A 13,079-nucleotide genomic window follows, 5' to 3' on the forward strand; every position below is an offset into this window, starting at 1 on the left:
GTAATGAATATTGAAAAAAAATGGACACATACAAGAAAACAGCCCGCGGTGGGTCAAGGTTTAACAAAAAAAATGGATGCTCTTTTCAGCTAAAAATTTTAAACCCAAAATACTTTTTAGCTGCACCTACATCTTGGACAGAAAAAAAACTTGCCGAGAAATTTGGAAACACGAGACGGCAACCAAAAAAAGCAAAACAGCTTGTAGACAGTTCCTGAGATTCGGACGTTTTCACTAGATGTTTCGTTATGTTTAAGCATCGTATTTTTTTCGGTGGCGTTCACGATTCACACCAAAGCCCATGAATTCAATTTTTTCTGTGAGATAAAATTATTTTGAAGCCAATTTTTGAAAAGATATTTAAGTCGAAAATCAATTGTTACCAACTTTTTTGTATGTTTTTATTTTTTTTATAAAAAAAACTAGCAATTCGATTTTTTGCACAAAATTAATTTTTGTCGTAAAATATTCGAGGTTAGACATTTTTTTTTTCAAAACAAAAAGCGTAAATTGGATGTTTTCTCCAAAAATATACAACAGGGTCCGCCATCTAATGTTTTTTTTTTTCAACTATTGCTTATTTCGTGAATCATTTGACAGAAACATAGTAAGTTTTATCCGTTTTATCCTTCCGCTGAACGAATATGGTTGTGTGGACGCTTGAAAGACGCTGAAAATAACGCTAAGAGAAGATGCCGATTTTGCAAAAAAAATTATCTTTTCAGATGAAGCTCATTTTGATTTTGGCGGGTATGTAAACAAGAAAAAATTATCGCATTTGGGGAACAGAAAACCTGCATGCATACATTGAAAAGCCGATACACCTAAAACGAATCACTGTTTGGTGCGGATTTTGGTCCAGAGGCATAATTGGGACATTTTTCTTCAAAAATGAGCAAGTAGTGGCCGTTACAGTCAATGGCAATCGTTATCGGACCTGTTGAACGAATTTTCGTTCACACCAAATGAGAAGGAGGATATTGGCAACATTTAATTTCAACAGGACGGCACTACATACACACGTGCCACACAGCCGAAGCCACACTCGATGTTTTTATAGCATTTTCCAAAAACTAAGTTTTTTTGTGAACCCTATAGTTTGGTATCACATTACAATGTATAATTCAAAATTTAATTCAATTGTATAGCGTTATTGGTTCTTGAGATATTTTGGCTTAACCAAAATGTTCACCTTTTTTTTAAATTCATATCTATGGTAAAAAAAACCACTAACTCAATTTTTTTCAGAGCCCTTTCCGCATATACCATTCATTTGAAGTCGATATCTCTACTGGTTCTTGAGCTATGGACGACGAAAAAATTTCCTGAATCTCTCATTTCTCTAAAAATATTTTATTTCGACTCTAGGGACCTTGAAACGTCGAGAAATGTCAAAATTTTCAATTCGACAAATCGGACCGATTACAATTACTTTCTATGGGAATTAAAAATAGAATAGGAGTCAACTTTATCGCCCATGCAACGTAGAATGGAAATTTATAAATCAAAATTGGCTAACGTGATGAAATATGTCAAAATCTGTTTTTTTTTTTTGCAAATATTTGTATTATTTGTACCCAGAGGACTTAAAGTGGATTAGAACTTAAGTAGTAAAAAGAAATTGCTTTAATAATTTCAACAGCGGAAAATGGTTGGATAGTGTCGATTTTATCCATTAGACTGTTTTGAAGTAATTTCCCATTGGCTGCGTTCAATCTCTTGTTGGATAGGGTATCTTAGATAGTTGGATTTTTAGATACCTTGTTGAACGAGTTGGATAGTTGTATTGAGATAGCTGTCAAAAAATAAAAATAACTTTCAGCTGTTCACAAAAAGCAGAGAAATATTTAAGCCTTGCAGTCAAAATTGTTGTAAGATAAAACATTTAATGGATAATTCAACTGACCTAGCAAATTGGTCTAACAAAACGAGAACAAAATAAGTGAATTTTGAAGTTTAAGAAAATAAATCATAATTACCTTTTAAAATTCAAAGGCAAATAACTTCTTTATCGTCTATTATGTACAGAATATCCTCAAATACAACTTCAACTAACATGTTGTATCTTTTAGTTTGTCAACAAATACAAACATCAATTTTCAAGTTTCTTGAAATTCAATCATGTGTTGAATCAGCTGTTCTGTCAGATACCTACACCTACATATCCCAGAAATTCTTGGATACCTTTGGATTCTTTTTTGACATCTCAGCTATTTTTGATCAGCTGTTATTTTACACGTAAAACACTAAGAAAAAGTTATCCGGATACCCTATTTGTCTGATATTGAACGCAGCCATTGACATACTAAGATAGTAGCCAACTTCGAGTTTGAAATATGGAGACACTTTTGGAAATTGATTTTTGTGTTTTGCAGCATTGAGACGGAATTTATTTTTGACGCAAACAATTTGGAAAACATTTGCAAAAATTTAGTGAACTATTTTCCTAATTTAGAGAATTCTATATGTTCAAATATCGAAACCACTTTTCCAAGTTTCAAAAAACCTTAATTTCGAGAAATCCAAATTATAAGAATCGTATTTCTACGTGTTTCCAAATTAAAAAAGGGAATTTTGCTAAGGATATCCGGACAAAAATTTCAGAATTTGGAGAAGCATAAATAAGAAGTTATTATCAATTAAAGTTCAGTTGACGTACCTGGGAAGTTATTTCTTGAAATGTTGATATGTCAAAATCTTGGCATCTTCAAATTAGGAAAATGTTCTAGAAATATAAAGATTTTGGAGAAAATACAATGAAATATTTTTGAATTTGAAGAGCACAGGTAAGAATTTTTGAAAAATGCAATTGAATGGTTAAAAATGGAAACATTCAAAAATTACAAAAGCAAACAGTCATTGGCTACATAATGGAACGTAATACCAACATAATAAAAATATACAAACTTTTCCTCCATTTCCAACTACGAAAGGTATGTACATACGTGCGTAAATTCCATATTTCTTATGGAACTGTCAAATCTTTTACATTTTGTTAATTATATAATACAAATGCTTTCCCAAATTCTAAAAATCTCTATCCAAATAAAAGAAAAGTATTTTCGATCGAAGTTCTGAAAATTTCTCTTCAAGTGTCTCCAAATTATTTGCACTTTAATTAACCAACTTATAGTGCTGCTAACTATATAGCGGTTATTTTGTAAACTTTATAACTTCGTATTTTTATTTTTGCCACCAAATCTACAAGAGAAATTTAGCAAAATGGGTGAAATCACTTTTAAGGGTCTTCAGATATGAAAACCACAGTACCTTTGTATATGAAAACAATAGTACTCTCATGAGCAAAAACTTTTAGGTCGACCGGATGCCGAGTCATTGGCGTGGCGCTAGTATCGAAAGTGGAGAAATTCAGCGGGAGCGAGAGAAAAATATTATTTCCAGTTTTCATTTACAAAGGTAATCTGCATTCCATATATTATAGTATGTCAATGTTAAGGATACATTGAAATTGTAAAAATGAAAAAAAAAAGTATGGCGCTGCAATCGACCATCGCACATTCGACTTATATGTTTGTTCATTGTTTTTTTTTTTTTTATTTTTAAGTATAAAAATTAAACTTTTTACTGGAAATTTATATACATGCAGAGTCAACAGTTTTTAGCTGTACCAAATATCTTGTTCAAAATTAGACTTGCCGACAAATTTTGAATAACGAGACGGCCAACAAAAAGCAAAATAGCTTATATAGATAAGTCTTGGATATTTGCAATTTTTACTAGATGTTTCGCTTATTTTATAACATCGCTTCAAATGTCACATAAGTCAATGAAGTCGAAAAAAGAAAATAAAAGAGGCTGGGATGCAACACACACTGATAACTTTCCATTCCTCCTGTCGATTAGTCTTGGTTAAAAGGGTTGTAGGTTTTCGTGTTTTGTTAAAAAAGTTGTCAGTTGAATTATTCTAAAAAGTTTAAAAATTAGCAACAATAATTTGATTTTATAAAATAGTTTCAAAATCTATTTTTGTCATCAAGATTTTTAGTCGAAAACCAATTTTTTATAGTAGCATTTGCGTATTTTATTTTTTTATGCAAAAATTTGACTGTTGGATTTTAATAAAAAATAATTTCTGTGAGATGAAATTAGTTTGTAGCTAATATTTTTAATTTTTGAACAGATATTTTAGTCGAAAGTAAATGTTTACCAAGTTTTTTTACTGTTTTTTTTGTTGGTTTTTATTTTTTGTAAAAAAACTGTCCATTCGATTTTTCTCAAAATTTGACTGAATGTTGAAAAAATACTTTTCATATGATAAACTAAATGCAAATATCTCAATTTTTAAAGAAATATTTGAGTCAAAAATCAACTTTTTTGTTCGTAAAATATTCTCAGTAACGATTTTTTTTGTTTTCGGTTTTTTTTTATTTATAAAAAACCTATTTTTCTTGAGAGTCCTTTTGGCATCTTTCTGCATTATTATTGGTATAACAAATTTACTTTGAAGTCGATATTTCTTCTAGTTCTTGAGCTATGGATGACGAAAAAAAATTCGCCAACGTACGGACGTATGAACGTACGTACACACACACGCACAGACATCTCTCTACAAATCTTTTATTTTAAATCTAGGGATCTTGAAACGTCAAAATTTTCAATTCGACAAATCGGACCGATTACTATAACTTTCTATGGGAAGTTAATAAAAAATATCAAACAAACTTGTATTAATTTTAAATAAAAACAAAATTATTCCTTAAATAATGAAATTTATGAGTTTTTTTTTCTCAAAAAATCAATTAAATTTTCAATAAATTTCAACAAAAAAAAAATATATAAATTTTTTTGTACTAGAAATTTCTTCTTCAAGAATAGTTTTATAAAAAGATATGAATTTTATGAAAATTATTTCATTAATTAAAGGAAATAGAAAATATGAACAATATTCACATTTACCAAAACTAAAATAAAATTAAAAGAATAAATAGGGCAACTCTTAGCCAATAGTTTTTTTTTTCTTCTGTCATTACTTGCCGTGAGTGTCAAATCGAATCTGACAGCCAGCCCAGAAATCTGTAGAAGAAATTCCTCGGAAAGCTGAAATTTAGGGGCGACTTTCTATTACAGCAGCACAAATTTCCTTCTGATTTTTTTTACAGTTAGGTAGATTCTCAATAGAAACAACTTTAAGTCATAAAAAAAATATTTTCTTTTTCGGACTTAACCCTACTTTTTTTGTATTGCATTTTTTGAGCCTAAAACAAGTTTGTTTTAATTGATAGCACGGCGAACTAACAGCTAGGTATGTATGCAACCCCCCTGCTTGGGATCACTATAGGATTTGGGGTGGGTGCGAGTTTGGGTATATGCAAAGTCCTTTTTCATTTGAGTGCTAAAATAAAAGAAATCATTAAGAAAAAAAAAAAAGTATGTCAACACTGAACAAATAAACAGGGAAGAAATGTCAAAATCAACCATTTTTGTGTGTTTTTAGCTTATATATATAAGTCTTGGATATTTGAAATTTTTCACTAGATGTTTCGCTTATTTTATGACATCGCTTCAAATGTCACATAAGTCGATAAAGTCGAAAAAAGAAAACAAAAGATTTTTTAAAAGTTTTAGTAGCATTTGCGTATTTTTTTTGTGGATTTTATTTTTTTATGCAAAAATTGACAGTTGGATTTTAATAAAAAAATTACTGAATGCTGAAAACAATATTTTCGGTGAGATAAAATTAGTTTGAACCCCATATTTTCAATTTTTGAACAGATATTTTAGTCGAAAGTAAATTTTTACCAAGTTTTTGTACTATTTTTTTTTTTGGCTTTATTTTTTGTAAAAAACAATACGTTTAAGATAAAACTAATTTAATGCCAATATCTCAATTTTTTCTAGAAATATTTCAGTCAAAAATCAATTTTTAAAAACTTTTGTTTTGTTTAGTTTTTTATTTATTGTAAAAAAACAGTCAATTCGATTTTTCTCAAACTTTTACGAGATGTAAAAATGTTATTTATTGCATACAATTATACCAAAACTAAAATAAAATAAAAAGAATGAATAGGGCAACTCTTGATCAATAGTTTTTTTTTTTCTTTCATTACTTACCATGAATGTCAAATCGAATTTGACCGCCAGCCCAGAAATCGCTAGAAGAAATTCCTCGGACCGCTGAAATTTTTACTTATATTTGTTCATCTATTTCGATATCGATATAAGATATCAGCTATCTAAAAATCCATTTATCCAGGGTTATCCTATCTTACGCGAGATTCATCGCAGCCATTGTGTTTACTGGTTAATAGCACTGGCTGTCAAATTTGACAACCTATTCGTAATTTGCTATTTCAAATTTGGCGCAAATTACAAAAAAGAAATATATACTACAACAGCATCGCTATCGCATCCGCAGCGTAATAAAGTAAACTAAAAGTTTTATGCTTTGATTAAATTAATTAACGTCATAATAAAGCTTAAATAAAATAAAAACTATAATTACAAAATGAATGATTCATGTAAGTTTAAAATATGTGAAAAGTTTAAAAACAAACATGAAACGTTTCTTAATTCCAATAGTTGGAGGCGATACATTTAATGCAACTCAAGGCGGCGGTGCCGGTGCGGCAACCGAACAAAAGGCCGAGGTAATTTTGTTTTTACATGCTCAAACATGTTCTGAAGAAACATAAAAAATTACAATATTTTTTGTGACTAGGGAGTTGTGCCAGTTGTATTAAAACAAGTTCTCGAATCACCAGAGGGTAATTTCCAAATGTGGGGCATGACATTCGGGATGGTGACTAACGTTGCAATTGTCCGATCTATCGATACGTCTTCCACCAAAATGACCTATCATTTGGAAGATCACACTGGACAAATTGAAGCTCACTATTGGCTGGAGGAGGGTGATGCCCTCAAAGCTCCCGACATAATGCTCAACAATTATGCCAAAGTCTTTGGAACTGTCCGCCAACATGGTGGCCAGAAAACACTCATGGTTTTTAAAATGTTACCAGTCACCGATGCCAATCAAGTTGTAACACACTTGCTTGAGGTTCTCCACTCCCGATTCAAGGCTGAAGAATACTCTAAGGTCAGTTGGGGGATCTGGTTTTTCTTGTGAAAAAGTATATTTTATAGGAATCTTCTGTAATATATTTTTCAGAAAATAGACAGCGCTGGAGGCTTTGGTGATTTCAGCATGGGTGGTGGGGCACAACCGAGTGCTCAATCTGGTGGTGGCAATAATTTGGGATTAGACAGCAAACAATTGGCTGTATTCCAAGCGATTAAAAATCACGCTTCAGAAGAAGGCATCAGCCGTATGGATCTTCAAAAGAAATTCAATCACATGTCAAGGAGCGAGTTAGAGTAAGAATTCATGAAAAAAAATCTTTTATTGTACAAATTTTTAAATTAAATTTTGATTTTTTAATTTCCAGTAATGCTCTGGATTTCATGACATCGGAAGGACACATTTATTCCAGTATTGATGCTGACCATTTCCTCAGTACGGACGGTTAGATTTATGTTGTTATTGTTTAACTATATATTTAAATTTAAGTTTTTTGTTTAATAAAGCTCCTGTTGGAGAATTCAAATATTTTTACTCAATTTGGATTCTTTAAGTTGATTCTTAAAACAGCTCACTCCTTCGATAACCTCTTAAATATTTAGAAAACGATTGGTCTTTCGGTGATCGAAAACCTTCCAAGCACCGGCGAACATATTGATACTCAGAACCAAAAATACTCCATTTACCATTTAATGGAGTATTTTTGCTCAGAACTTTCGTTCTAGCAACGTAAAGGCTATGGGGGTGTCACCAGATAGCACGGCGTCCTTAGGTCGTGCAGGCTTTTGACTTGACCTTTGTTTATAAAACCTCCAGCGCCAAATTACGTCTATGGCGAACGTAAACAAGAATTGCTCTATGATAGTACTAGGGTTATACTTTATATACTCGGTATCGTTAAGTTCCCGTCCATCTGTTAAAAGTAACAAGCTAAAAGAAAAAATGTTTATTTTCATTCACAGCTACTTTTGAAAAGCAGACCGACTATTTTAAAATAAAATAAATTGTGATTTTAATTTATAAAAATGAGAATACGGACAGATGAAGATTAATAAAAAGATTTCTTATTTTTGTTGCTTAAGTTTATTAATTTTATTTTTTCTTTAAAAAAACAAAGAGCCGCTGTCTTTAGCTAGGCTGCGACCTTGATAGATAATTTTAAATCTCTGTTATTCAATTAATATAAATTTATAATTTTATGTGTAAAGCTACTCTTGAAGAGATTTGAAATAGTTGAGGCAGCGCAAAAAAATAATTGGAGCTTCGATGCAACGGGCTATGGGTTATTCGTAGTTACTTCATAGCAATCATAGATAAAGACATACGGAAATTTTTGTAAGGAAAATAAAGATGCATACATTTAAGAATGAATAACAACAAATTAATGATTGCTTAAGATATTTTCTACCATCATTATTAAAAAAATACGTTCTTCCTAACATATCCTTCTTGCTTACCAAAAAGAATCAATACTCATCTTCAACTTAGTCAAAGATTTCTGTACGCTTTCTATTCATTAGGAATAAGAGTTTTAATACGGATTCTAAAAAACACTACAATACTTCAGATTAGATGTTATACAGGCTGAGTAAAGTCGTTTGGGTGCGTAAGGATCATAGAATTACATATCATCCAATCTTATAGGCTTTGTTTTCAATAAAATAAATGCAAAAATTTAATGAAAGTTCACGATCTTAATCTTTTTCTTGAGTAAATTGTTCAACAAAAAAAAAAAACAATATTATTAATCTAGCAATCAAATAAAACGTGTGAGTTTTTTCTAAAAAAATTTAAACTTTGAATATTTGTATAAAACCATAATGCTTATTTATTTAGATCATCCTGTTACAATAGGCAATTATCTACTCATTTTATAGCTTCAAAAATGTTTTCATCATCAACATACAACACCCATATTTAGAAAATTTAATTGTATCAGAATTGTCTTTTATAAAAATAACAAAAAAAGAAGGTCCAATATGACTCCACTGGTGGAACATATGACGTAACATTGATAACTTCAGATCTAACTTCCGATTATTCAAATATTTGCTTACCTATCCATTTTATGAACTGATAATTGAATCCCAGCACGGACAATTTTTGAACAAGAATTTCATGCCACACTTTATCAAAGACTTTAGAGAAATCAGTGTAAACTATGTCTGTCTGAAAACACTTTTCAAGATCTTTTATAATAGAGCTACATAAAAAAGTGATATTAGAAGAAGATGATTAGATCTGCCCTACACAATCCCGTGTTGGGACTCATAACTTGGAGTAACTGTTAATTTACACATCGGTATGTAGTTAGGTACATACTTTTTGTATTGATCCTGATTTGAATGTTGGAGAAATAAAGATGTTTTCCATTCATCTATGATCAGTCCGTAGACTTACTAAAAATCGAACAAAGTGGTATAAGTGGATATGAACGAAGAAATCGTTTAACTCTGCATTCAACAAATAAGTGAAGAAGTTGGTAAATGTTTTCCAATGCTATCCTCATAAAGTCTGAAATTGTTAGTAAATCTATGCTATGTATTTTTGCTGAAATTATGATCTGCTTATAGTCAAAACCTGAAATAAAATTTAAAGTATATACATTGCTTTACTTTAGTCTTTATGGTTAATAACTAATAACACTTGCAAACAAGGTTTAATAACTGGTGATTTATTTATTTCTAGAAAAGTTATCTATTCTATTTATTTTTTAACAGAAAAGTATATAAAAGTATTTTTTTTCTTCTTGTTTGGACTCAACACAACGTATTTATCAAAACCATGAAAGATTTTTCAAAACTATTTATAGAGTCATTCAAAGACTCATATCATAAGTCTTACTTACTTACTTAAGGTGGCACTACAGTCCTGTGTGAACTAGTGCCTCACCCAACAAACTTCTCCATCTAGCTCGGTCCCTAGCTAGATGTCTTCAGTTTCGCGCTCCAAGTTGGGTGAGATCACCTTCCACTTGTGCGCGCCACCTGAACCGAACACCTGATAGTGAACACGAAGAACTTTTCTCTGGAACCGACCCAAGGTGCTTTCATCCGCTTTTGTCATAGCCCATGCTTCTGTACCGTAGAGCAGGACGGGGATGATAAGGATCTTATATAGTAACACTTTGGAAACTCGAGAGAGGACATTACCACTCAATTGCTTTCTTAGCCCAAAGAAAAAGCGGTTAGCAAGAGTTATTCTGTGTCTGATCTCAGTGTTGGTGTTGTTTTCTGCGTTTACAGCGAGGCCTAGGTAGACGAAGTCCTTGACTACCTCAAAGTTACGTCTGTCGATAGTGACGTTTTGACCAAGACTGCGGTGTTATATGTCCTTTCTTGAGGATAGCATGTACTTTGTTTTGCCCTCATTAACCGTTAAACCCATTTTTGCCGCCTCTGCCTCAATACTCACAAAAGCCCCATTGACATCACGCTGAGTTCTTCCGATTATGTCAATGTCATCAGCATATGCTAGAAATTGAACAGACTTTTGAAAGATAGTGCCTCTAGTGTTGACTTGTGAGCTCTGCAGTCTGCACTATTCTTTCAAGCACGATGATAAAAAAATCACATTTATCAACATTTATGGAGCAGCGTGAATTCTCCAGGATCTGCCGTAATGTGAATATTTGATCAACTGTGGACTTTCCTGGTCTAAAACCACACATATCATAAGTCATCTCATAAAAAATTAACATTTCCGAAAATTAAGTCAAAAATAGAATGATTAAAACTTTATCTAGAAGATGTTAATTTGCAAAATCACATTTTAATAGATTATGTTGCGGTTTACTTTACTTTTTGTAGCCGTATTAGTTGTGTTTTACTGGATCTATAAAACGCTATTCATCGGAAGCGACAAATGCTCTTTTATGATGTCGGCGAATAGAGTTCAAGTTTTATTGTTCTTATTGTAGGCTGCATATATTCAAACCTTTAACATTGGCGTTGTATCTATATATATAAAAATGGTAAAGGCCTTTTTTTCAATTTCGAGTGTGATTTTAACTGATTTAATATAATATTTTTAGAACATCATTCATTTGGCATTCACTGATCACCACACCTCAAAAACATAATACACATATCGTATCAAAACTTTAATTAAAACTTATTTATTTTTAAAAGACATTATTTGTATGAATTTTATAAAAGTGCATATCCATCTCTTATTGAAGAAATACAAAAGTTATTCACTGAGATTCTTGAAACTGCAACGCTACCATCATCTTTCAGAAAATCCATTATATACCCACTGTTCAAGAAAGGAGATACAAATGTTGTGGTAAACTATAGAACTTTCAATTCTCGCTACGCTCTATAGAAAAAAACAACATCATCAATGAATTTCAAGCTTCATATAGAACCAATTATTCTACTGTGGACCAAGTTTATAATCTTTCATGCATAATTCAACTTCAAAAGAAGAAACTCTACTTTTGATAGCATTGACAGAAATTCTCTTATTATAAGCTATCAACTCTGGGAATATCTTCGAAGATACTGGCTTCTATAAAGACTCTTTATATTTAAACTACTGCAGCTGTTTGGGATGGTTCGTGTTTGTCAGACTTCTTCCCCACGTCAAGGATGTGTGCTAAGCTCTCTTCTTTTCGTTCTGTTTTTAAATGATCTTCATGCGGAACTTCCAATCGGTATCGATTTAGACGATCTTAAAATGAACGCCCTCTTATATGCGGATGATATTGTACTGTTGCCAGATAATCCTTCCAATTTGGGTTTTAAGACTTACTGCATTCAATGGAATCTTGAAATAAATCTTGATAAGTCAGAAATAGTAATATTTCGCAATGGTGGAAGAAGAGCAGCGTGCGAAAATGGGTTTACAATAATTAAGAAATAAAGGTGTCTAATCAATACAAATGTTTTGGCGTAGTGTTTAATTACAACATGTCTTGGAATGAGCATCTAACAAACAAATTAGGAGCATCTCAAAATTCCATCAATGCAACTTGGTCAAAACTGCTGCGAGACAATACCATCCAATACTCAACAAAGTTCAAAGTATATAATGCCTCCTCAAAAGCTATTATGTTGTACTGTGCTCAAGTTTGGGGATACCGCGAATACAACCAAGTCGCAAAATTGCAGCGTTTCTTCATGAAACGATGCTTTTTACTGCCCGATAATACGCCTAACTATGCGCTGCAAATTAAAACTGGTTTACCGAAGGGTTTTCTAACGTCCCTCCAGCTACATTTTTTTTCATAAGACGAAATCTAAATCTTCCTAATAATAGATTACCCAACATTTTATCAAAAGCCATTATAAACAAGAAAATCTTCTGGGCTATAAAATGGTTGGATCTTTTTCATGGATGTCTATGGATTTTTTTTTTTGACATGAATCTACTTGAATTTCACGATGAATATTGCAACTTGATGTACTTTGGCAAACAGAACTACTTTGATAAATCCAATTCACGTGATATGATTTCTATAATTTTTAAAGCTTGCTGCGGGCTTCTTAATATCAATGGAAGAGCCTTCCAAGGAGATACGGATGGAATAAAATGAAATATGATGAAATAAATGTTTGTTCAATACACAACTTTGAAATATGAAAATAAACTAATCCTTTCTCATACGAAATATCCCAACAATTTTTAAATGAGGTTTGAAACTGTTAAAGGCGATGTCTACTATAATACCTGAGAACAAAAATCAAGCGGAACCATAATTTCTTTAATTTTTTTTACTTTGCTTACGAGCATTTGGCTTTTTTGCATTCGGATTAGGTTTTCACCATTTGAAACAATTGGATCCATTTGATTACCAGACAGACTGTACTTTAGTTAAAGCTTAAAGTTTTGCAAATTTAAGATATGAAATAAATAAAATTATTGCAGAGGGTACAAAAATCCGCAAATTAATTTACGAGTCTTATCACATTAGCGAATTCTTTTTAAGCTTTTCATATTTCCACTGACTCAATGACTTGAAACTTTATTATCATAATCTCACAGTTCATTCCACTGTTTTGTCTGATCTCAAAAACTACTGAGCTGATTCTCAAGC

At 31.6% G+C, this 13,079-nt stretch overlaps 1 protein-coding gene across 1 annotated transcript; it reads left to right on the forward strand.

Moving 5' to 3' along the window:
- Positions 1–6,323: 6,323 nt before the first annotated feature.
- LOC129942698 (replication protein A 32 kDa subunit) lies at positions 6,324–7,576 on the forward strand. The gene is made up of 5 exons (XM_056051745.1): positions 6,324–6,479; positions 6,541–6,608; positions 6,680–7,057; positions 7,130–7,335; positions 7,407–7,576. The coding sequence occupies exons 1-5, from the start codon at positions 6,467–6,469 to the stop codon at positions 7,486–7,488; spliced, it is 747 nt and encodes a 248-aa protein (XP_055907720.1). The 5' UTR covers positions 6,324–6,466; the 3' UTR covers positions 7,489–7,576.
- Positions 7,577–13,079: the final 5,503 nt, after the last annotated feature.

Source organism: Eupeodes corollae, chromosome 1 (assembly GCF_945859685.1).
Source record: "Eupeodes corollae chromosome 1, idEupCoro1.1, whole genome shotgun sequence".
NCBI lineage: Eukaryota > Metazoa > Arthropoda > Insecta > Diptera > Syrphidae > Eupeodes > Eupeodes corollae.

What these genes read in the sequence shown, in the direction of transcription:
- LOC129942698 (XM_056051745.1), top strand. An exon ending in CAACCGAACAAAAGGCCGAG is followed by an intron (nt 6,609 to 6,679) that starts GTAATTTTGTTT and finishes TTTTGTGACTAG; the next exon opens with GGAGTTGTGCCAGTTGTATT. An exon ending in ATGTCAAGGAGCGAGTTAGA is followed by an intron (nt 7,336 to 7,406) that starts GTAAGAATTCAT and finishes TTTAATTTCCAG; the next exon opens with TAATGCTCTGGATTTCATGA.